This window comes from Carcharhinus amblyrhynchos, chromosome 21, assembly GCF_965287045.1.
Source record: "Carcharhinus amblyrhynchos chromosome 21, sCarAmb.v2.hapA, whole genome shotgun sequence".
Taxonomy (NCBI): domain Eukaryota; kingdom Metazoa; phylum Chordata; class Chondrichthyes; order Carcharhiniformes; family Carcharhinidae; genus Carcharhinus; species Carcharhinus amblyrhynchos.
The window spans coordinates 34,245,341-34,271,399 of NC_137344.1; the positions used below are offsets into that span (position 1 = coordinate 34,245,341).

Consider the following 26,059-nt stretch of genomic DNA (forward strand, 5'->3'; position numbering starts at 1 on the left):
AAATGCACATGCAAATGCATTTAAATTGACTTACGCAAGGATATTTTGGCCTTGGAGGGAGTGCAGAGGAGGTTTACTAGGCTGATGCCGGAGTTGAGGGGGTTGAGCTATGAGGAGAGGCTGAATAAACTAGGCTTGTACTCGTTAGAGTTTAGAAGAATGAGGGGAGATCTCATTGAGACGTGTAAGATGATGAATGGGATGGATAGGATAGAGGTGGAGAGACTCTTCCCGCTCAGAAAGGACAGTAGGACTAGGGGGCACAGCCTCAAGATAAAGGGGGGGCGGTTTAGAACGGAGTTGAGGAGGAACTTCTTCACTCAAAGGGTGGTGAATCTCTGGAATTCTCTGCCCGTTGAAGTGGTGGAGGCTGCCTCGCTAAATATTTTTAAGACGCAGGTTGATGGGTTTTTGATAAGCGAGGGGATTAAAGGTTATGAGGAGAGGGCGGGAATGTGGAACTGAGCCACGACAGATCAGCCATGATCTTATTGAATGGCGGGGCAGGCTCGAAGGGCTAGATGGCCTACTCCTGCTCCTATTTCTTATGTTCTTATGTCGTGCCCATTATGGGCATGGTTCAGATGGCGGCCACTTTCGTCAACTGGTAAAGGGAAAACGGGTGTGGAGGTGGGTGCGGATTGCGCTACTCGCCTCTCACCCGACTTTACCAAGTTTTTGTGCCCGAAACCGGGTGCAACTTGATGGTAAAATCGGGCCCAGAGTAATTTAGACAGGGGGAATGTGATTTCCAATGGAGTCTGCAAGCAGACAAACCCATGTGACATTGTACTAAACCTGCCTGGAGGACTGTGACCTGTTTGCTACGGAGACAGGAACTGAAGTCAAAATTTATTGCAATGAAGGTGCAGGCGGGCAGGCTGGTGAGGGGCGTAAAGGAGGCAGCAGCCAGTCTTAGTGCCTACAAACTCACAGGAATCTTGCACCCCTCACCACAGTGCATTTGATGGTGGAAGGACTGGGGGCATTTGATCAGGTGGGAGGGTGGCAGTTAGAGGAATCGGCCACCTTGGCGCCTCCAGTCCAATTAAGCCCGTGGACAGCCTTCCATCCTGCTGCCAATTGAAGCCCTCAGCTGGGCAACTAATGTCTACTGAAGGGCCTTATCCCACTGCTGCTGGCATTAATCCAGTGGGAGGGATCACCACAACCATGCGGGATTGTTTGGGGACTCCCTGTCGTGGTTGATGGGAGTTGGGGGGGGGGGGGGGGGGGGGTGGGGGTGCGGCTGGGAGGGGGTCTTGTTCACAGGCAGTCAGTGTTTGAAGGATCTGGCATTGGGAAAGTGGCACTACTGAATAAAGAAGAGTTTCTTTATTCAAGTCTCAAGGAGCTGGCCTGAGTGGCACAAGGTGCAGTGGGCCTTCATGGAAAGAGATGAGGGAGGTGTTGTTTTCACTGGCTCTGCAGCCAGCAGTTGAGATCCTCCGCACTGCCACAAGGATTCTGTCCAGTCAGTCAGGCACAGACATGGGGGGCGGTGGGTGGTGAATCAGGTGGCGGGGAGAAAACCCTCATTTGCCCGGTACACAAAAAAAGGAGAGTTTATGGGTTAGTCACGATGCAGAGTGCTGCTGAGGAAGATTCTCAGTTTGAAGAAATGAGACTTGTAAAGAGTTAAAGACCAAGCAGTCACCAGAGGGTGCCTTGCTACTGAAAGCCTGTCCGATTATGCCCAGAAGATTGAGTGAAGAGGACTTTGTTTAAAAGGACATTGAAACATTTACCCTGATGGGGCAGGGAGAAGAGATCCTGTTAAAGCCGAGAGGAGCTTGGGACTCTCCCAAGTTATATTTGTGCTGATGTAATGTGTAAATGTGGTGTGAGGGTTTCCACTATGTGAGGAATTTAATGAGGAAAGTACCTTTTCTGCAGTTTTAGTGCAATACTATGTAATATTTAGCCAATGTTAATTTTAGTTTGTTTCTCATGTGAGTGGTTGGCAAATATCAGTGTGTCCTGGTCCCTTCATGTCAATTCTATAGTTATGAAAACCCACTCGCACCTCTAATTTCTCAGGAGGCTAAGGAAGTTTGGCATGTCCATTACAACTCTCACTAACTTTTACAGATGAACCATAGAAAGCATTCTTTCTGGTTGTATTACAATCACAAAGATTTCCTACTCTATCCAAGAATGCAAGTAACTACGAAGCTCAGTCCATCACGCCCATTGACTCTGTCTATATTTCCCACTGCCTTGGAAAAGCAGCCAGCATAATCAAGGACCCTACGCATCCCAGACGTACTCTCTTCTTCCTTCCTCTGTCAGGAAAAAGATACGAAAGTCTGAGATCACAAACCACCTCACCCAAGAGCAGCTTCTTCTTTGCTACCAACAGACTTTTGAATGGACCTACTTCATATTAAGTTGATCTTTCTCCTCACCCTAGCTCTGAATGTAACATTACACTCTCTCCTTTCTTTCGCTATGTCATAGAAACCCTACAGTGCAGAAGGAGGCTATTTGGCCCATTGAATCTACACTGACAACAATCCCTCCTAGACCCTATCTCCGTGACCCCACACATTTACCCGGCCTAACCTACGCATTTTGGGACACTAAGGGTCAATTTATCTTGACCAGTGCACATAATCCACACATCTTTAGACTGTGGGAGGAAACCAGAACACCCGGAGGAAACCCATGCAGACATGGAGAGAACATACAAACAAACACAGACAGTGACCTGAGCCTGGAATTGAACCCCGGTCCCTGGAGCCGTAAGGCAGCAGGGCTAACCACAGTGCCACCGTGCCACCCGTTTGGGTCCCTATATGGTATACTTTGGCTGTATTGCACATGGACCAATACTTTTCATGATGTACTAACGCACGTAACAATAATAAATCAAATCAAATCAAATCAGATCAGATCAAAGGGAGTGGTCTATCAGAATTCCATTTTGGATTGGACCGTAGGTAAACAGCTTTTCCTATGAATTCACAGTAACAGTGGATCAAAATGCAATACATTTTGTAAATAATTATATGCACTCCTCACAAAAGATATGAAAGATTGGTGTCCAAGTTAACATTTTGGACCAATCTAAGTTGCAGGCACCTGCTGAATTTGTGAGAATGGTACTTGGGCTAGTGTTTTTTAATATTGAAAGATCATTATAGAATCAAAGGCAGACATTACTCATTAACAGGAGGTTTTACTGTGTGTAATTGTCTCTTTAAAGAACTTAAAGGAAAAGAGACAGATGAGAGGAGCTTTAAATAGAATTAACCAAAATTTAACTGTATCCATGAACTATTCCAGAAAGCTGGCTGAAAATGGATAGGCGATGCACCCAGAATATTGAGTGAAGTGTTGACAGGAATTCACCAAGCTGTACTGATCAGGCCTCCTGAGAGGTTCTCTCTTCTCGTTTATTACATCAAAGTCTGGCTTAAATAAAACCACAAAGTGCTATCTTCCTCAGATTATTAAATTAGCTCTGTGTATTGGGGCGGTGCGGTGGCACAGTGGTTAACACTCTCAGCACCAGGGACATGGCTTCAATTCCCGGTTTGGGTCACTGTCTGTATGGAATTTGCACATTCTCCCTGTGTCTGCGTGGGTTTCCTCCAGGTGCTCCAGTTTCCCCTCTCAGTCTGAAAGACGTGCTGGTTAGATGCATTGGCCCGAACAAGTGATGGAATGTGGTGTCAAGGGGAATTTCAAAGTAACTTCATTGCAGTGTTAACGTAAGCCTTATTTGTGTCTAATAAATAAACTATTGTATCTCACAATGACATTGGGCTTCTGCACGTGAGTATAGTGGAGCTATGGCAATGAGAGGCACCTATCATGTCAGGCCACAGGATGCGTGAGCATGATTATTTGAACTCCAAGGGTGCAGCCTAAATGCAAACATAAAGATTAGGAGCAGGAGTAGGCTATTTGGCCCCTTAAGCCTGCAACACCATTCAATAAGATCATCACGATTTGATGGTGGCCTCAACTCCATATTCTGTTGACCCTGTGGTAATACTTGACATCCCCGTTGGTCAAGAATCTATCTAACTCAGCCTTAAAAATATTCAATGACTCTGCCTCCACTTGCCTCGGAGGAAGAGAGAGCCTCAAATACTCACAACCCTCAGAGAAAAAAAAGACTCATCATTTTTGTCTTAAATGTAGACCCCTTATTTCTTAATTGTCTTCCCCAGTTCTAATCTCCCCACCAGGGGGAAACATTCTTTCACCATCCACTCTGTCAAGTCCCCTAATCAGATCATTTCTCATTCTTCCCAACTCCATAAGGCCCAACCTGCCCAAGCTTTCCTCATAAGACAACCAGACACCACCCCCATCCCTCCTCCCATGTATCAGCCAATGAACATTCCCTAAACTGCCTCTAATGCATTTATATCTTTCCTTAGATGAGACCAAAATTGTACACAGTTAATATCATAAATCCAAATCCTACACAGTTCACAAGGTGGTTATACTGGGTCTTGGATGCATTTTGCTTTGGCTGGCTGGTATATGGATGGGCAATACCATCTATTTTACTAATCTGCAGTGGCGATCACGCTATAAGATTAATGGTTACAATGAAATCATGGTAAATTTTTGCTGTAAAACAATTGCCAGGGATTAACATAACAGTATGTAAAGGTTGAAACACAAAAAGTAATTATCATGGAAGGTGGTCGAGATCAAACCTTTTGAAATTATGTAGGAGATAAATGCTGCAATTGAAATTTCTCCAGATAGATAAGCAAAGTGGTCGTCCTTGCTTAGATATGACTTGTCATCCGACTTTGTGAATATATCATAGCTTTACTGTAGATGGAATCTACCTAGTTTCTAATACTACACTAATGTGCTTTCATCTGAGTACCAAAGACACACAAAGGGCTTTCTCACAAACAGAAGACCATCTGGAACACAGAGACAAAGGTGAGATATTTGGTTTGTTCTTTGACAGGCATCTGATCCCCTGAGGAATGGCAGCATGGAGTGCAGCACCCCTGCAATTCCCCTGCTGACCCAGGAGTAAATAACTCATCGGACATCGTTAACTTCTCACTGAACCCAATTAACTTCAAGTGAAACTGACATTCTTCACACGAATAAAATGAATGAAAATAACACATTTAAGTTTGTAACAACATTTTCTCAAGTACCCAGTGTTCTGTTAGATGGGGTGATTAGATCCCAAACTGATCAAAGGATTGATAGCGGCATTCCGGTCAATTCACTGGGGAGACTGATTTCAATCCGTTTTAAGTTTGAACATTTTTTCTGGTTTTTATTTTAATAATTCTTATATATCTATTGTACTCACTGTCTGAAAATAATTTGCATAGTCTATTTCTTTGGCCACAAAACTGTACATGTCCGCTGCCAGTTGATCCTGCATTTGACAGAGAAATGGAAATATGTTAGTGAATTCCACAAAAATTAAGATATTCTAGATTAGATTTGGCTGGTTTTTGGAATGATAGCGAATTATGTTGTGAGTCATTTTTGAGTAAAGTGTGGGTGTGTTATTAATAATGTAGTCACCTCTTGTTTAATATGCTCCCATATCCCAACCAAGGCACGCTAAAGAGAAACATCAGAGGTTTTGTTGGTATTGCTATCTTTTATTTTACACAGCGATCAAATATAGATGATCTGGAGGAATATTCGCAATTGCTTGCTCAGTCGCTTCCAGAACAGGACATCACTAGGCAACAGGAAGGAGGACAGCTGGCTATCTTATTATGAAAGCAATCAACTTTGGCCCTATTTATTGAATTGGAAAGGGTGGAGCTGGAGTATAACTCTGGTGCGTAACTCTAACTAATTAAATATATTGAAAATAAGAAACAATTTTGCCATTGCAGCGTCATGTTTATTCTCTCTTGTCATTTAATGTCACCAAAAGCTGTCCAAAAGTTAGCCAGTCTCAATACATTTCTATCAAAATGTTGTAGTGCAGAGAGATAGTCGGTACTTGTATAATCAATTTTATCTCGATATATCTAAATACTGTGAAAGTTAACTAAAAGGAATTTCAGCAAAAGACATAAATCCCAAATACAAGCATGTACTTGATCTATTCATCCTCAGGCTGGTGAGGTGTTGCTCACTTGTATTCTTGGGCCTTTGATAGGCTTATTCCTGTACTTTTAGCAGATTACAACTTCCACTGCAGACCAACAGGAAGGCTCTTGTAAATACTAGAATCTTGTATCACCAGAGTACAGCAAGCAGATAGGATAGAATCATTTTGTGTCTTGGGGGGCTCTTGTGGCACGGTGGGTAGCATCCCTGCCTCTGAGTCAGAAGTTCCGGGTTCAAGTCCCACCCAGGGACTTGGTGGACAAGGAAGAAGAGTTCATGATGTGCCCAAGCAGGTTGAGTGCCAACCTGAAAAATCCTTCCAACACATCAATGGCTGGCGATAAGAGAGAGGGAGACTCCTGGTCAGCCATGCTTGATGTGGAGTGGTACCCCTGGCCCCAGACTAGTAACCTGTTCTGGCAATTATTAGCTATGGAAACCGATGAAAATCTGCCTTAACGCACCATTAGATAAGGGAAGAAAATTGGAATTGTGCCTTGGGATAGGGACATACAATTCAGAACATCCCTAGGAAGTATTTGATATGTAAAAGATTCAGATTTAGTGGGTTCACATAAGCCTTAATTATGGTAAAAGGCTTGTCATTGTGACATTCCTCACAATGCAAAAAGCTCTTAGTAATGTTTGACTTTAAAAGCTAATGAGGCTGTTTCTAAGCTAAAGCTATTCTCGGTACTGCTTTGAGAGGATTACACTTTTATCTATGAATTGTATGTATAGATACAGGATAAACCAGTTAAGCTCAAAATCTAGTTACAATGGGTTCTTGACCAACGGTGGCTAACAAACACAAAACAGTACGGGAGCCAAACTAGACACAACACAGTACACACGAGAACCTTCAACATTTCTAATTTTGCTGTTATCTCTTTGGATCTTGGAGGTGGCTCTTGGGCATCAATGAATGAGTGACAACTTGTATTAAATTGCCATTATCTGCTTGTGAGTGAAATAAATCTTTCAATGTTGTTTTTTTTAAAAACGTGGCAGCAGACCATCTTGCAAATTTATTTTTGCTTACCAACCAACTTTTAATGCCAGTCCCCCTTCAGTGAACAGTTGAAGTCTTTTGATCTTGTCAAGGGATGTTTATTTTCATGAATTGTATAAATGACAACACAGAAGAGGGCATCCAACTAATTTGATGTTTTTGGACTGCAATTAAATAGAACTCAATTTGTTGAATTGTAATGTTTGTAGTTTTAATAGCAGTTGACTGAACTCTATCTCAATATATTATCATTGTAATCAGAGTGAGACAGCATGACTGGAACTGATCCTGTTTGTTACTGGCTTACATCTATCTGAGATTTTAAAATTTCTATCCTTCCTACAATTTACATGGATAAGACTGGACAGTGTTAAGAGTATCCAATATCTTATGGTTAAAAACTGTGACAAACTCACATTTCTAGAACCACCACAAGGGTGTTTCAGATTTTGGCATACTTTGGCATACAAAATAATTACCTTCAGATATTCATAAAGATATTTCCAGCAAATATATTTAATGAAATAAAAACTGGGTTAAAAAATGATCAAAGTGTTTCTTCTCCAATATCTTCTGTTCGTAATCTGAAGCATACTGTCACGATTCCTTGGGCAAACACGTTCATGTCATTTACTGAAAGTGTGTTACTGACATTGTTAGAATTAGACAAGGTCTTTAAATGCTTATAATTTTATTGCCTTATATAGAAAATTATATCTCAATTAAACCCCCTGTCTTAAATTGACCCTATTGACTAGTCTGCAATCATGGTGGCACAGTGGTTAGCACTGTTGCCTTACAGCATCAGGGACGTTGGTTCGATTCCTGGTTTGGGCCACTGTCTGTGTGGAGTTTGCACATTCTCCTCGTGTCTGCGTGGGTTTCCTTCAGGTGCTCTGATTTTCTCCCACAGTCCAAAGATGTGCGGGTTAGGTTGATTGGCCATACTAAATTGGCCCTTAGTATCAGGGGGGCTAGCTAGAGTAAATGGGGATTGGGCCTGGGTGGGATTGTGGTCAGTGCAGACTCGATGGGCTGAATGGCCTCGTTCTGCACAGTTGGATTCTATGATTAAATATGACTTCCTTTGGTCATATGACAAAGGGTCAATATAAAAGGACTTAATGGTAAATAAAACCAGAAAATAAAAACTAACATTAAACGGCAAAACTGAAATGGCTGACAAAGCCATATACTTGTAAAAATAACTGGAGTATGCTCAAATTTAGAATATTTCCAGGCATTATGGTTGTCGCACTCAGTCATATTTTATGACATCAAGCAAGTCCTTCTGTTGTGTTGGAGACCTGAAATATACTCCTCTCGCTTAATTTGATTCAGATGGTTATTACTCACAGGAAGATTTTAGCTGAGTAGTACAATACAGGTCTCTGTTGATGTAAGCAATCTTTTTCGATTGCATTTTATCCTGATTACTATCCATTGATTCTCACTGGAAAGCACACACACGCACACACATACGCACACACACGTGCACTGGATTGTGGTGCTCTGCAGAGTTGAACTGCCAATCAACGCTTACAATCTAGGCTTATGCAAAGACTGAGGTTCTAAGCACTGCCCACAGTGGCAGCAACTTGTGAAATGTGAATGGTGTAGAATTTGTATAAAGTGCTGAGGTTTGTTGCACTTAGGCTCAACCCCCTTGCACCCGGGGTAAGTACACAAACATATAATACTCCAGTAATGGCCGGTACCCTGCAGATCTCCACTCGATTCGCTGCTTCCTCCATTTCTTCCCTGAGTGCATCAGCCTTGGCACCGGACGACTGCAGATTGCTCGACAGCCCTGATGACTTTGAAGACTGCTGCCACCTGATTAAAGAGAAGACGCTGTGAGCAAAGTGTTTCAAATGGGCAAAGCAAAGGGTAAGACGGAGCTTTTAAAACACTTTGGGCAGGATTTTCTGGCTGTGCTCACCCCCAAGACCAGAAAATCCCACCCGTGGTCAATGGATGTTTGCATGGTCCTGTCCCACTTCCCATGGTGGGTGGGTGGGACAAATTCCGCCCAGGATCAAAGTATATAATTTATTAATGAGAAGTCAGAAGAACACAAGAAAATAACGAAAAGCAATGTTGGCTATTTGGGTTCACCAGTTTCTTACTGACTTCATGTACAAAATTCTCCCCGATACTTTTCACTCTGCACAAGATATCTGTCCAAACACAATAATGTTATTGGCAGCCAGTGTTAATGTAGGACAATATCTGTACTTATGAGATGCAACTCATCACTTCAAGTGTCTTGGTTAATCACCCAGTTTACTGTCTATCTGATGTCACTACTGCCTCATAGCACCAGGGACCCAGGTTCCAGTCTGCACATTCTGTGTGGGTTTCCTTTGGGTGTTCCCACAGTCCAAAGATGTGAGGGTTAGGTAAATTAGCCACGCTAAATTCTCCCTCAGTGTACCCGAACAGGCGCCAGAGTGTGGCGACTAGGGGATTTTCACAGTAACTTCATTGCAGTGTTAATGTAAGACTATTGGTGACTAATAAATAAACTTTTACTTTAGATATATATATATATAATATATGTGTTTGAAATAGCACAGCACCATCAGCATTTACAAATATTCTTGAAATATTTTCAAACAGACACACCAATCATGGATGACCCTTACAGAATGCCATCTTATTGCATACTTTCCAGTGAATATTTTCTGATCTGTTATCTTTCTTGGTAATCACACTCCTTCTAAATAAAGTCACTTCCATTCATTCAGTTTCTTCAGGGAATTTCTCACTGGTTGGATGCTGAGTGACAAATGAGAATTGCTCAGTGGTTCAGGGAGTGCCGTGAAGGTGGTGGCGTAGTCGTATTGCCACTGGACTAGTAATGCAGAGAGTAATCCATGCTCTGGGGACCTGGGTTCAAATCCCACCATGGCAGATAGTGAAATTTGAATTCAATAAAAATCTGACCATGAAAATTCTATTGACCATGAATTGTCAGTTGTTGTAAAAAGCCATCTGGTTCACTAGTGCCTTTTAGAGAAGGAAATCTGTTGTCTTCAAATGGTTTGAACCATGTGTGACTCTAGATCCACAGCCAAGTGGTTGACTCTGAAATGCCCTCAATAATAAATAAATGCAACAAATGCTTGCCCAGCTAGCAATGCCCAGAATTAAAATAAAAGTCTGACTGATATTCCCAACCCCAGTTGGCACACAGAGATCAGGAGCCTCCTCATTTCACTGCGTCTCAGCTGAAGCACCCCAATCCCATGACTGGAGCAGAAAGTCCTGGAAGTGTCCTTCACCCATTGGTGTCTAATCTCTAAACTTTGTGTCACCAGAGCGATCGATGTGCAAGCAATTTATAATACATTATTTTACTGAGCAAAGAATCAAGCTAATTAATGAACATTGTCATTCTAGAAAATACCGAGCTTGTACGTATTTCAATCACATTTTCATGTTTGAAGTTGACTTATTTCATGCAGTCCTAGTGTGGATAAATAAGGAAGTGTGAATGCCATAGGCTTCACCTGAAAACAGCAATCCATACACACACATATGGTTTTCAAAAGAGTCTTAAGCAATAACACACACAATATCAATTAAATGGTCCAGTAATTCATTGAGTAAATGTTGTATAAAAAACAACAGCTGAAGTGGATTGTAACTAGGGCTCTTTTCCACAATAAAGCGTTGGGAAACATAGGTTGGAATGATGCTGAGGCGCTGGAGTCTTGCCGATCGACTGGAGGGCCACTGAGGGATCCAAAGTGTCTCTTTTTGGGAAGTCCTGCCAAACCACCAGCCAGGCAGTGATGAGGCCTGTGGTGGACTGTACTGTGGAATCAAGACCCTGGGGTGGAGGTCCCACCACCAAGAGATGCTGGACAATCAGAGCTCCCGGCTGCCACTGGAAGGACAAGCATTGGAATCCTGAAATTGTAAAGCGATCCAGGGGACAGAAGGGAGTTTGGGGGCTGGGGGGGGTGCGGGTCAGCAGTAAGGACAGTTAATGGTTCTCAATGGGACCCCCCATTCCCAATGTCCAGTCAGTGCCTTTGATCAAAGGATGCACCCTACCCCCACAAGCACCCCCCTTCTCTCACCACTACCACCTCCCACCCCCAGTGACAAGCTGGCCATACAGGTTTAGCTGGTGTGCATGCCACATGGTGACAGGCCCACCCGTCGCTTTGGCTAATACCAATGGCAGCAGGATGGGGCCCTTAAGTGGTCAGTGATTGGCCACTTAATGGCCCCAGGAGCCGGATGGGGGTGGATAGGTTATCCATGGATCTTCCCATCCATATCTTAATTCTGGTGGAGACGGGAAGGTTCTGCCAATTACATATCCCTCCCATCTCCAAGCTCGCCACCAATGAACATAAGATCCTGCTCCATATTGCAAAAGTGAAGCTTGAACTGTTTATAATTTTCATTCAAATGTTAAGAAAGACCTCTTAACCATTTTTTACACAAAAGTTACTCGTAGATTCCCCCCATGACTCTGGTTACAGTTAAACTGTGAATTTTAACTTCTAAATTAAGCTGTCAGGTTGTAACGTGTTTAAGATTTTCATTTCTCTACTGTTCAATACCCCACCTGAAAATGGCAGCAGAAATTGGTCTAATGAACATTAAATCGAAAATGTAAAGTTGCATGTAATTCAGGTGTAGCTGGCAATGCTCAGTCCTGCCTTGGTCAAACCCAGTTGAAATACCAACAGATATTTACACAACCTCCCTGGTTCTGCCTCCTAATTGTTATCTAACAACACCATGGCTGAAAGCACAAAGAATGGACGCTGGATGAAAAGGGAAATCAGGTTAAGTCATGATCTACAGCATAGTTAAAACAGCCTTGCAACACTCACTACCAAAGGTGAAATGAAAATAGTAGCTGCACAGGAAGGAACTGTAATAACTCAGGAGTCAGCTGTAAAGGAACGAACGGTGTTTTATTGCACAATGTAAAATTAAAATGAGAAGTCTGTAGTGAACACATGCAGGTCCCAACCGGGGCAATACAAACGTGGACCTGTTCAGGGGCCTGCTTTATAAAGGGCTCGGGACACGAGTTCCACTTGATGAGATAACCATGGCAGCTTGTATTCTACAACTCCCACTGGGAGGTCAATCCGGGATTCCCCATGCAAGTCCTGGGGGTTATCAGAGGAACCATTTGGGCTGCCAGTCTCTGCAGCTAAACTTTAAGCCAAGAAAGCAATGACTTCCCAACAGAGATTGTAACTCTCGCAATACTGCAACAATGAGCCAGATGCAAAGTCTGATTGGCTGAGGAACATCCTGACAAATATGCCAGTGTGACCTGGAGAATTTTCAAATACTCCCACTCCAACTGAGTCACTGAAATCTTACACTCTGCCTCCAAGTGTAAGCTATTTGGTGACGTTTTGCTGCTGATTTCAGTGAATCCTGATGCAAACCTACAGTTTCCACGTGACAGAAAAAGATCAAGATAATCAGTCTTGCAAAATGCACCATCTTGTGCAGAATGTTTGACCTGTTGTCTCCTTTACTTTATTCAAGCGCATTTAGTTGGCTCACTGCTTCCCTTGACTATCCTTTACAGGGTCTCATAGAATCATAGACTTCTACAGTGCAGAAGGAAGCCATTCAGCCCATCAAGTCTGCACTGACAACAATTCCGCCCAGGTCCTATCCCCATAACCCCATGCATTTACTCTAGTTAGTCCCCATGACGCGAAGGGAAAATTTAATATGGCCAATCCACCTAACCCACACATCTTTGAGAGCGTGCAGACTCCACACAGACAGTGACCCAAGGCAGAAATTAAACCAGGGTTCCTGGTGCTGTGAGGCAGCAGTGCTAACCACTGAGCCACTTTGCCACAGTCCATGGTTGAAGAGTCTACCTCACATTAAGATTCTGCAGCAGTTAGTGCTGTAATAATGTCATTGAAGACATTCCCTTTTAATTGGCAAAAATTGAAACAAAAAGCTCCAAGGAAGAGTCAAATTGGACTCGGAACATTATCATTGGTTCTCTCTCCATGGACGCTGCCAGGCCTGCTGAGTTTTACCATCATTTTCTGTTTTTATATTTTTTTAAAAAACAGCACCGTGGTCCTTTGAGCTGGAAGTGAAAAAAACACTCTAATTGATCAGTTCATTGACAGCAGTGCGGCTGAAACATTTGCTCTTGGTTGCAAGATTTTTTCATCTTGTGTAGCAAAGTTGGGCTTCAACACTAACAGAGAAAGTGGCTTTATAAAAATCATGGAAGTTACCAGCTGGGGTTAACATCACAGCAGTGATATGAAATGATCACTGCTATCCCCTGTGGCTGTGCACGCGCTGAAAACTGGAACTAATATATCTTTTCACAGATAAACTTCAAATCCAGTGATTTGCCCACCCTATCCAGAAGCAACTCAATGGTGAGTATCAGGTGGATGGGATGTGGGCCTCGTTGGCTGGGTCAGCATTTATTGCCCCATCCCTGAGGGCACACTGCTGTGGATCTAGAGCCACATATCAGCCAGACCGTGTAAGGAAAGTAGATTTCCTTCCTTAAAGAACATTAATGAACCAGATGGGTTTGTCCAACAATTGACAATGGTTTCATGGTCATCAGCAGACATTTAATTCCAGATTTTCATTGAATTCAAATTTCACCATCCACTGTGGTGGGATTCGAACCTGGGTCCTCAGACCATTACCCTGGGTCTCTGGATTACTAGGCCAGTGACAATATCACTATGCCAACACCTCTCCAGACTAACACTCAGCTAAAGTCACTGGGTGGGAACAGGCGTTTGGAGAGTTTTAGAATGGGGAGAAGGGGATGCGGGCCTGCCTGCAGATGATATTACAATTCAAAGCTGCAAACCAATGATCTTACTCGGCTAATATTCAGCCAGAGACCTACCCAGAGAACCTGAGTTCAAATCCCACTATGGCAGTTTAACGAATCCTGAAATTTAAAAAAAAGTTACCTGTGAAAAGTGACCGTAAAACATGTGAATGTCACCAAAAAAAAGCACAGTTTTAGGATAAAAGAAGTTCTGTCCTGACACAATTCAGAAGTGACCCCAGCTCCACACCAATGTGGCTGATTCTTAACTGGCCCCTAAAGTGGTCTAGCGAATGTTCCTCCCCAGAGCAACAAGCACTGGGCAATCACTTGCCAGGTGAGGCTACACACTGAGAATGAAGACATTTGCTCTCCCCAATTTATTTAATAGCCAGAAGGAACCAAAAACAGAAAATATCCCAAGAGTGTAAAACACCATGAAATTTTCTGATATAGCAAAGTTCTGCAAGGTAAGATCAATTTTCGAACCAACATTACTAAACCCTGATCCGACTGATGTTTCCATTGTCCAAACAGTAATGGAATTAAGGATTTTCTGTTGGTTTTTAAGCACCAGTTCAGTAGTACTCTGATCTGAGTCAACATGTTGGAGGTTTAGGTCTCACCCCAAGACTTGTGAGTATCTAACACAGTGCTGAGGGAGTACTGCACCGTCAGAACAGCCATTTTTCATAAAGTCAGAGTTGTCCAGCGCAGAAAAGGCCATTTGGCCCCATGAGTCTGCACCAACAATAACTACCACAAAGTCATGTTAATCCCATTTTGCAGGACCTATCCCATATCCTTGAATGTTATGATAATTCAAGGGCTCATCCAAACATTTTTTTAAAGGTTGTAAGGTTTCCAGCCTCCACCAACTTCCTGGGCAGTGCATTCCCACCATCCTCTGAGTGATTTTTTTTTCTAAAGTCCCCTTGTAATCTCCTGCCCCTTACCCTAAAACTGTGCCCCCTTGTGATTGACCCCTCAACTAAAGGTAACAGCTGCTTCCTATTCACCTTGTCCATACCTCTCATAATCTTATACACCTCAATCGTGTCCCCCTCTCAGCCTTCTTTGCTCTAAGGGAAACAATCCAAGTGTATTCGGTCTCTCCTTATAGATCAAATGCTCCATTCCAGACAATATCCTAGTGAACCTCCTCTTTACTCCCTCTGGCAAAATCCTTCTTATAATGAGGTGAACTGCACACGGTGCTCCAGCTGTGGCCTAACCAACATTCTGCATAGTTCCAACTAACCTCCTTGTCCTTACACTCCATGCCATGACTGATAAAAGCAAGTGTCTCGTACCCTTCTTAACTACCCTTTTCATCTGCTCTGCTGCCTTCAGGATCTGTGAATAAGTACCCCAAGATCTTCCTGTTCCTCTGAGCTTCCTAATGTCCTGCTGTTCATTGAATACTTCCTTGTCTCGTAATTTCTTCCAAAGTGAATCATCTCGCACTTATCAGGATTAAATAGCATCTGCCAATGTTCTGCCTATCTGGCCAATCCAGCTGTATCTTCCTGTAATCTACAACCTTCTTCTGCACTATTAACCACCCTACCAATCTTGGTGTCATCTGTAAACTTACTGAACTTCGTGGTACACCACTGGACACCAGCCTCCACTCACTCAAACAGCCTTCTACCATCACCCTTTGTGTCCTGTGACTAAACAAGTTTCTGATCCATCTCGCCAGGTTTTCCTGAATTCTATGTGGTTCAACCTCCTCAATTAGTCTCCCATTTGGGACCATGTCAAAGGCCTTGCTAAAACCCATATAAATTACATCAACTGTTTCTCCCTCAATCCCACTCTAAGACAGATTGGCATTTCAGTGAAGTTTTGAGTGAGCACTGTCCTGGGGAGTGACAACTATCAAATGAAGGTTAAACTATGACCGTATCTACCTGTTCAGGTGGATGTTAAAGATGCTGCGGCACCTTTTGAGGAACTGGAATTCCCTCCAAAATTTTAGTCCACGTCTTCACTCAAATACCACTATTACAAAGAGATTAACTGCACATATATTTCATTATTTTCTGCAGGATCTTGCTCTGTGCAAAATGGCTGTGCCTGTTGACATAGCAACATTGACTGTAGCTCAAATGAATGAATTAAATGTGAAATGTTTTCTATCATACCGAAACAAATAATCAGGCATTTCTATATGTGGTATTTTTAAAAGATAGGCTTCTTGATGACCAATGGAGCTTTACTGGCAAGGTGTTTACGCTACAGGCTGTTGGGATAGACCTCCTGTTTGCCCGCGCAAATGGCCAATGATGTCATCAATACGTCATGTGATTGAACTCTTAAAGTGCCCTTGTTCCAACTGGGAACAAACATGATCACATAACAATACAAATATAAACTCTCTCTTGATGGCTTAAATCACATCTCCAATAAATCTGATCTCCAGTGAAACTAGTTGCACTGTCAATTTGAAGACCATTTGACATTCCTTAATCCACAATTAGCTTTGAACAATTTGGTATTGAAATTTGTGCTGGCCTCATTAAAGTGTTTTTTTTTAAAATATCCTTTAGAACAACAGCTTCAGACCCATTTTACGTAATAGTGTTCATCCGTTGTTTTGTTCCATACTTCCTGGTTCAACACAGTTTGTTAAATGCCATCTGTGGTTCATCTCATTTCTTTTATCCAGATTTGAATCTTATTAAGTTCCTCTCTATTTGTTTCTTGGCCACATTCCTCGGACTGATCATCAAATATGATAAATATTATATATATCATTGAATAAATATAATAACGTTTATCCAGATCCAAAGCATTGCACTATTTTGGGCCATTTTTGCAACATTAGAAGTGTTACATAAATGGATTTTTCCTCTCTCCTATAAACAAAGCCTTGCCTATTTATCATTACTTTAGTATTTGCATTTACAAACCAATCTTCAGCCCAGTTAACACTTCACATCATGTTCCCTTCTAGTTTCTCTTCTTGTGATATTATTTATCATGTAAATTTGTATTATTCCACTAATATCTTTGCAAAATATATATCTTTTTGTTGTGATATGCAAAAATTTGTTCAAATTGCAGAATGAATTTGACCATGAAATCTCCGGGATTGAGTTGATTTGATTTGTCACATGTATTAATATACAGTGAAATGTATTGTTTCTTGTGCACTGTATAGACAAAGCATACCATTCATAGTGAACTAATGAATAGCAGCAACACTTCACAATTTTTATATTCTATTCCTTTAGTAACAAAAGTGAAGATTTCATTTGCCTTCCTTATTAACTACTGTACCTGCATAATAGTTTTCTGCATTTCATGCACAAGGATACCCAGATCCCTCTGCACTGAAACACTACGAAATTTCTCTCCATTTAGATAATAATTTACCTTTGTATTTCCCCTACCAAAATGGATAACCTCACACTTATCCACATTAAACTCTATGGGGCAATGTGCCCCATTCACTTAACCTATCCATACCCATTTGTGAATTTCTTATTTCATTATCGCAACTTACTATCCCACATATTGAATGTCAACTCTAACTTTGCAGCCTCATCTTCCAGGGTCCAACATTCACTTTAGCTACTCTCTCCCCTTTTATGTACTTGTAGAAACTTTTGCTGTGCATTTTTATACTTTGCGCTAGTTTTCTTTCATAATTTACATTTGCTCTTTTTATTTCTTTTTAATGACCCTTTGTTGATTTTTAAAAGATTCCCAATCTTCCAGTGTGCCACTGGCCTTTGTAATACAGTATGCCTTAGTTTTTACCTTTCTGTTATTCTTAACTTCCTTGCTTAGCCATGGAAGTCTTTCCCCGGTCTTATCACCTTTCCTCCTCCCTGGAATATATTTTAGTTGGGAGGACTTGAATATCTCCTTAAGTATCTGCCACTGTTCAACAACTGTCCTATCTTATAGTCTTCCTGCCCACTTCACTGAGACCAAATCTGTCCTCATGCCAATGTCATTTCCTTTGTTTAGATCCAGAATGTTGATATGGGTCTCCAGTTTCCTTATTACAAAACTTACGACAGAAGTTCAATATCCCTAACTTCATAGTGAAATCCATGAAAATCACGATATTTCTTCCTTATCATGATTGTAAGCAACATATACTCTGCTATACATATGATTTTCCAGTCCATCAACCTCATATTATTGCTGTATTAGCTTGTAAATAATCATGTCAGTGAATGCCGTAGCATGAATATCACTGGGTAGAAGTTTTATTGCTAAGGAGGGTCAGGTTCAAGGGTCGGCAGGGGTCAAAGCCCCAAAATGTGGCCAACATGATCTTGCCCAAGTCAGAGTTTGCAGACAATTGGGAATCTCCCATGGAGCTGGTGGGCAAGTCAATAAAATACTCAAAAGGGAAAAGTAATCAACAATTTACCATAGGATTCTGGCTGTAACTGTGTATGTGTCTCCTCAGATGTGTGGTTCCCTCCACAGTCTATTGAGCAAAATAACAATGTGCTGTGCTTCTTCAATGAAACTGGCGGGCTGGGAAGCCTTCCAATACTTGGGGCCTGGTGTTCTGGAGGCAGGCATTGACAAGGCTGAAGGGGCCAGTGGGTGGCTTATGGGTTGAAGGGGCCATGGGAAGGGAAGTTTTCCCACTCAGCCTCCTCACAATTGCCCAGCGCCCTCTTCCCCTCAGGCCAGTCCAGGGCCTGACTATACAGACTCGGTCCTTAGACTGTGGCTGTTGGACCCGATGTTGGACAACCACACCCCTGAATGCCACCACCAAACACCAGCCTGGACCGTCTCCAACCCAACCACACACATGCCAAAGCTGGATAACTCTGAAAGGAGAGTCCCAGCCAATGCTGCTGCTGATTCCTTGTTGCGTGTGCACTTGAGTCAGGAAGCACAGCAGATGTGCAAAAGATGTGGACACAAGGGAAGTTAAGACAACTGGCATCCAGGGAAACCCTGGCAGATCACGGGATGGAAAACCAAATTCTGGGAAGACCCAAAAAATTCAGAATGGTTGGACATCTGCAGCTCCCACCCAGCGGGGTGGGTAGGCATACGTTGCCAGTGGCTGTCACAGTCCCGGGAAGGTGAGGGCCCCCCACCATCTCTCCCCCTCCTCTTGTCTTCGACAAATCGCTACTCATTTCAGATCCCCCAGCAGGACACCCAGACATGAGTCCAAGATCCAGGGACCATTTTCCCTGCTCCCCTCTCCATTCCTATGGTTTCTGAAGCCAGGAATCAAAATACAGCTCAACCATTCTAACCTCTGCTGGGCCTCCTTTAACTAGAAATTCTTCTGGTTAAAGGAGGAGTAGGGAGAAGAGGTGTTGTGTGATGGCTTTCAGCAAGAACTCTCTTCCCAGTGCCAGGTCTCGCGATCAGGCACAGGGTGTCTTTGGGTCCATAAGCAACCAGGCATGGGTTTACGTATTGTGCTCCCCACATGGCGAGGCCTCCACCCATTTGTTCTTTTTGGGGGTTTTAGTTCAGTTGGGCAGCATTGTCGGTGCAGATTTGGAGGGCCGAAGGGCCTGTTCTTGTACTGTAATTCTCTTTGTTCACTGTTGGATTAATACTACGTAGTTGACAGGGTGGTAAAACTGGCCAGAGTCCTTCCTGCCACAGAATGAACAGGGGTGTAGCCCCCACCCACAACACTCCTGCTCGATTAAATACTTTCCCACCAGCAAAACTTCCATAGGGGAGGGCATTAAATACCATCCACCAATGCACACACATACGGACATGTGTACACGCACATACACGCACACCTGATCTGTCTTGGAGCAAATTTTTGATCAACTTCAATTTGAATCATCTACGCTGTGCTAAAATGATTGGTTTAGTTTGGATCTATTGACTGAGTTGCTCAACATTATCTCTGGTGATTTATGATGAATAATAATAGACATTGCTAATTATTATGTTCTTCAATATATTCCTCATCAAGCGTGACTTTGTTTTTAGGAGCAATGCAACAAGCTTACCAAAGGTACAAGGTCTCATATAACAGGCTACTACATAAAGTTAAAGCACATGGGATTGCTGGTAATGTCTTGAGATGGATAGAAAGCTGGTTAGCAGATAGGAAGCAAAGATTTAGCATTAATGGGTCTTTTTCTAATTGGCAGTCAATGCCTAGTGGGGTTCCATAGGGATCTGTGCTAGGACCCCAACTGTTCACATTATATATTAATGATTTGGGAACTGAATATATTGTCTCCAAATTTGCTGATGATATAAAGTTGGGTGGGAGGGTGAGCTGTGAGGAGGATGCAGGAATGCTTCAGCGTGATTTGGACAGGCTGAGTGTGTGGGCATCTGCATGGCAGATGCAGTGTAATGTGGATAAATGTGAAGTAATCCACGTTGGTAGCAATAATAGGAAGACAGATTATTATTTGAATGGGTGTAAATTGAGAGAGGTGGATACTCAGGAGACCTTGGTGTCCTCGTGCATCAGTCTCTGAAAGTAAGTGCGCAGGTACAGCAGGCAGTAAAGAAGGCAAATGTTCTGTTGGCCTTCATAGTGAGAGGATTTGAGCATAGGGATTTGCTGCAATTGTGTAGGGCATTGGTGAGGCCACATCTGTGCAGTTTTGGTGTCCTTAACAGGGGTAGGATGTCCTTGCTGTAGAGGGAGTACAGCGAAAGTTGACCAGGTTGATTCCTAGGGTAACAGGACTGTCATATGAGAAAAGACTAAGTCAGTTAGGATTATATTCACTGGAGTTTAGAAGAGTGAGAGGGGATCTCATAGAAACTTATAAAATTCTAACAGGGTTAGACAGGATAGATTCAGAAAGAGTATTCCCAATGGTGGAGGATTCCTGAACTAGGGGTCATAGTTTGAGGATGAGGTAAACCTTTTAGAACTGAAGTGAGGAGAAATTTCTTCACCCAGAGGGTATTGAATGTGTGAAATCCACTACCACAGAATGTAGTTGAGGCCAAAACATTGTCTGATTTCAAGAAGAAATTAGACATAGTCTTACGGCTAAAGTAATCGAGGGATGGGGGGAAGGGGGGAATCAGGATATTGAATTTGATGATCAGCCATGATCAAAACGAATGATGGAACAGGCTCGAAGGGCCGAATGGCCTACTCCTGCTTCTAATTGCTACGTACCTATGTACTTTCTAGTTTGATGATGAGATGCAAATTTTTGACACAATTCCCAAGAAAGGGAGGGAGTAATTCCCCAGGTTGCTATGTGTAACTATATCATTAAGGTGTTTCTGCATGTTTCCTGAGTTAGCAAAATGATAAACATTTATTTTAAGAAAGGCTGAGTAGAGACAGAGGGCTGACTGATACGACAGCTCTCCCCCCACCACCCCCCCCAGAAACAAAGTCAGCATACAGTAAACCTGTTACAGGCTGGCCTGCCCTGTGCTGTGGGTGGGCTTAACAGGGGCTAGGTAGGGTTCCGCCATTTACTGGGGAGGAGACCAAACTGTTTGGCCATCAGTTCCATCAATCCTGGCAGTGCCAAGAGCATGTGGGTATTGCCAAGACCCCCCCCCCCCACCAACTTACTTCCCGCTCTTTGAAGGAGATAGTTGAAAAAACTGGCTGTCTACAACCAAACGCTTATGGTGCATGCAGCAAATAGTCAGGGTCAATGGGCTTGGACACGAACCTAATTGACTCTTGATTACCTATTTTATTATGGTGGGTTGGCTGCTGATTTTAGTGGCTGCCAACCCCTCCCCCTCTCCCTACGCGCACCCCCCCCCCCAAACTCTGGGGGTAATGTGCGGAAAGGTGGTGGGGTTTGCCAGTCGCTCTTGAAGAAGGGAAACCACTATACACTGTGAAAGGAGAATTCAATACTTTTCATTGTCGCTTGACAAGGCAAACCCGACGGGAAGACGGTGACTAAGGCTTCGCGAGGATTGCAGGCTTCCTCATGGTGCAAGGTGCCATTAGCTTGCACCATTATTTAATGGATTTAATGGATGCCACACGCCAACTTTGAGATCAGCCACAACAGAAAGGCATTCCACTCTCTCAGTGCCCAGCCAGTGTGTGACCATAGGTGAGAAAGGAGAAAGACTCAGAGCAAGGACCAACACTCCCCCCCTTTTCACTAAGGTGACTATGATTTACTCATCTGAATGTGACACCACAAAACGCAACCCCCATTGCCCAGTTCACCAGCACCCCCTGCTTATCCTCACCGTGGATGGCATGGTGGCACAGCAGTGAGCACTGTTGGCTCACAGCGCCAAGGACCCGGATTCAATGCCGGTCTCAGATCACTGTCTGTGTGGAGTTTGCACATTCTCCCTGTGTCTGCATGGATTTCCTCCGGGTGCTCCAGTTTCCTCCCACACTCCAAAGATGTGTGGGTTAGGTTGATTGGCCGTAATAAATTGACCCTAATGCCAGGGAATATGTGGAGTTACGGGAGTAGGACCTGGGTGGGATTGTGATTGGTGCAGACTTGATGGGTTGAATGGCCTCCTTTTGCACTGTAGTGATTCTATGGTCTTTTTTACTGAGACCCCCCCACACTGTTCAACTGGTCACAATGTTAAACTAAAACCACAAAACAAACATCCAAAATAATAAATATTGCATTCAAATGTGAACTAATCAACCTTGCGCACATCTTTAGTGCCCACATCTATGTGCCTTTGCTGATGTCCACTGGGGGGGATTGCAGATAGCTTTACAGGGTGACCCGGGGCAGTGGCCCGAGAAGCAGAGACTGTAAAACCTTGGCATGGCCAGCAGTCCGGGAAATATCAAGGACAGTGCTGGGAGGAGGAGCACTATCATTCTGAGGGGAAGGACAGTAGGCATGTACCTCACGGTACCACTTCTCAAAGGTAATGCCTCAGGATTCCTACTGACCTCTCAGTATTCTGTAAGTTTCAATTAGATCCTCCCCTCGTTCTTCTAAACTCCATCGAGCATAAATGCAGACTCCTCAGGGATGGGGCCCAAAACTGCTCACAACATTCCAAATGGGGTCTCACATAGCCTTATACAGCCTCAGCAGTACATCCCTGCTCTTGTATTCTAGCCCATTAGAAATGAATGTTAACTTTGAATTTGCCTTCCGAACAGCCAACTGAATCTTAATTCAGTTAATCTTAATCTTAAGGTTATTGTGAACCAGGACTCCCAAGTCCCTTTGTGCTTTCCTCATTTAGAAATTAGTCAATGCCTCTATTCTTCCCATCAAAATGCATAACCTTACTCTTTTCCACATTGTGTTCCATCTGCCACTTCTTTGCCCATTCTCCTAGCCTGTCCAAATCATTCTGCAGCCTCCCCACTTCCTCAGCACTACCTATCATTGTATCATCCGTGAATTTAGCAACTATGCCCTCAGTTCCATCTTCCTGCTAGCTCCTCAACTAAGGAACCCAGTGCAGAATCTGGAAACATTGGAGCACACGCTCACCCCCTTTCCTGCCGTGACTGATTCTTTCTTCCCGCTCAGACTCTCTTCCACAAAATGTTCCAGCACCTCCTCAAGCCAAAACGCACTCTCCCTTTTAGAAGTGCGGTCTGACTTTAATTAGTGCATGCTAGCTTTAAATGGTGTTAGTTTTGCATGCGCATGGTGTTCTGCTGAGGAATATAGCCACTCAACAGCAACTTAGTGCTGGCTGTAAGCAGGACTCATGCACGTTAGCAGGCAGCACAAACTGGAGACATCTGGCATGGATTAACCACACGATGCAAATTCCTTCCCAGTTTTGAGATGCCTAATTTAAGCTCCATGTGATGAGCAGACAGTGTGGAATGAAATTCATGATAGAATAATTATGCATGGACCCTGGATGGGCTTGATTGGGAAAATACTTGTTCCTTCTGCTGGTGTCAGCAGCATTTTCAGATCTGAGAACTGTCCTATGGTTTAAAAATCTGGATCCTTCTATTTTCCGTAAATCTCTTTCTCTAATTGGCAATTAATTATCTTTTTTCCTCATTCCAACAATTACAATTTTCCACCCAAACAGCTTCTATCAACTCTCCTGGTGGGAGGCCATGTCTAAATGACAACACTAACATAAACCTAGGAGCAACAGTAGGCCATTCAGCCCTTCAAGCCTGCTCCACCATTCAATATGATCCTGGTGCCATATTCCCACACTTTCTTCATATCCCTTGATGACATTAAAATTTTAAAAATTATCTGTCTATTTCTGGAATATATTCAATCATGAGGCCTCCACAGCCTTCTGTGGTAGAGAGTTCCACAGTGAAGAGATTTCTCCTCATCTCAATCCTAATTGGGTTACCTCGTATCCTGAGACAGTGACCCCTGGTTCTAGATTCACCAACCAGGGAAAACATTCACCCTGCATCCAGTCTGTTCGCCCCAGCTTCAATCAGATCTCCTCTAATTCTTCTAAACTCCAGTTATACTGGCCCAGTCAACCCAATCTCTCCTCAAAGGACAGTCCTGCCAATCCCAGTATCTGCCAAGTGAACCTCCACTGCACTCCCTCCATGGCAAGTAAATCCTTTCTTGGGTAGGGAGACCCAAACTGCACACACTATTCCAGGGGTGGTCTCACCTAGGCCCTATAGAACAGCGGTAAGACATCCTCACTTCTGAACTCAAATCATCTTGTGCATAAGTTTGTTATTAATTGGCAATCTCACTTAAACAGGCCAGAGGATGGTAAGGATAGGAAGTGGAAAATGTGTCACACTGTGCAGTTCAGGGGCTTTTCTGAGATTAGGTCTGAAATTTCTAACCACTTAAGGTTTTAGACAGAATATATAAGGCACTGACTGGACTACCAGTAAAGAGTTAGATGATTCTTGAAACAAATAAGCTAATGAGACAAATATTTTACATATACATGGATGCAATAAAAGAAGTAAACAAGTAATTATGATTTTAAAACATATATACTACTATTATAATGTATTTTCAGTATTGTATGTATAGTTGCTCATTTCAGCCGAAAGCAGGTTGATGGTAAAGGCGAATAGTTCAGAGCCAAAGGCCTGGGAACCCCAATATGAATGCTAACATTGCACTTGCCTTCCTAACTGCCGACTGAACCTGCATGTTAATCTTAAGAGGATCTTGAAGAAGGACCCCCAGATCACTTTGTGTTTCTGATTTCCAGATTTTTAAAATTTAATTCAAATTCCACCATCTGCCGTGACAGGATTTGAACCCGGGTCCCCAGAACTTTAGTTGAGTTTTTGGATTGATAGGCTAGCAATTACATCACTAGGCTATTGCCTCCACACACCACAAACATCTCTTAGCTTTAGGAGTAAAACATAACACAAACTTAAGTCGTTTCAGTTTTATCAGCCACATACTGGTGAGGATATCACCAATTTATTTCCCTGTATTGGAATGCTGAGCTATTGCTTATATTGTAAAGATTTAAATACATTGTGGGTTTTAAAGAATTTTTAGCCTGGAAGTGATTTTAACAAGGTATAGCACAGGAACTGCTTCCAATCTATTCATGATGTCCTAGAAATCATCAAGCACCAACTCTGAAACCACAGCAGGGGGTAAAGGACAGGATGAATCCAACTCATTTTCCAAAGTGGCTGTCAAGAGAGGTGAAGAGTAATTTGTCTCAAATGGGAAACTGAACCAAGTCAGAGTTAGGCAACAGAAGTGGCATTAAAAGGACTAATCTAACGATCAAAAGTATACTTGCTGTATGTCTTCTTCCTTGGTGCATAAGGCATTAATTGTACAAATAAATGATAACTTTCAACCCTCAAAATAAATGCATTCTTATTGTCATACTCTCTTCCACCTTTTTCTGTCGACATCCGACTCAAGAACAGAAGTAGCCTTGGGGAGGTGGTATTGTCATTCAATTAGTAAAACTCTGTTGGCTGCACAGCTGGTTAGTGATGTCAAGCAATGCCCATTCCGTTCCTGTGCCAGCTGAGGTTATTCATGAAGGCCCCACCTTTTCAGCCTTGCCTCTCACCTGAGATGTGTTGAACCTCAGGTTAAATGGGCGTCAGGGTGGCACACTAGTTAGCATTGCTGCCTCAGAACGCCAGGGACCCGGGTTCAATTCTGGCCTTGGGTCACGGTCTGTGCAGAGTTTGCACGTTCTCCCCGTGCTGGTGTGAGTGTGCTCCGGGTTTCATCTCACACTCCAAAAATGCAAGTTAGATTGACTGGCCATGCTAAATTGCCCCTTAGTGT

At 43.0% G+C, this 26,059-nt stretch overlaps 1 protein-coding gene across 9 annotated transcripts in view; it reads right to left on the reverse strand.

Annotated features, from left to right (window-relative positions):
- The window catches only part of LOC145356355 (rho GTPase-activating protein 44-like), a 314,302-nt gene that overhangs the window by 58,845 nt on the left and 229,398 nt on the right, over positions 1–26,059 (reverse strand). For all 9 annotated transcript variants that reach the window (XM_080209018.1, XM_080209013.1, XM_080209011.1 and 6 more), the window contains exons 7-8: positions 8,800–8,917; positions 5,306–5,374 (exon numbers count right to left, since the gene is read on the reverse strand). In XM_080209018.1, coding sequence (XP_080065144.1) covers positions 5,306–5,374; positions 8,800–8,917 — 187 coding nt within the window. The remainder of the gene's footprint in view (positions 1–5,305; positions 5,375–8,799; positions 8,918–26,059) is intronic.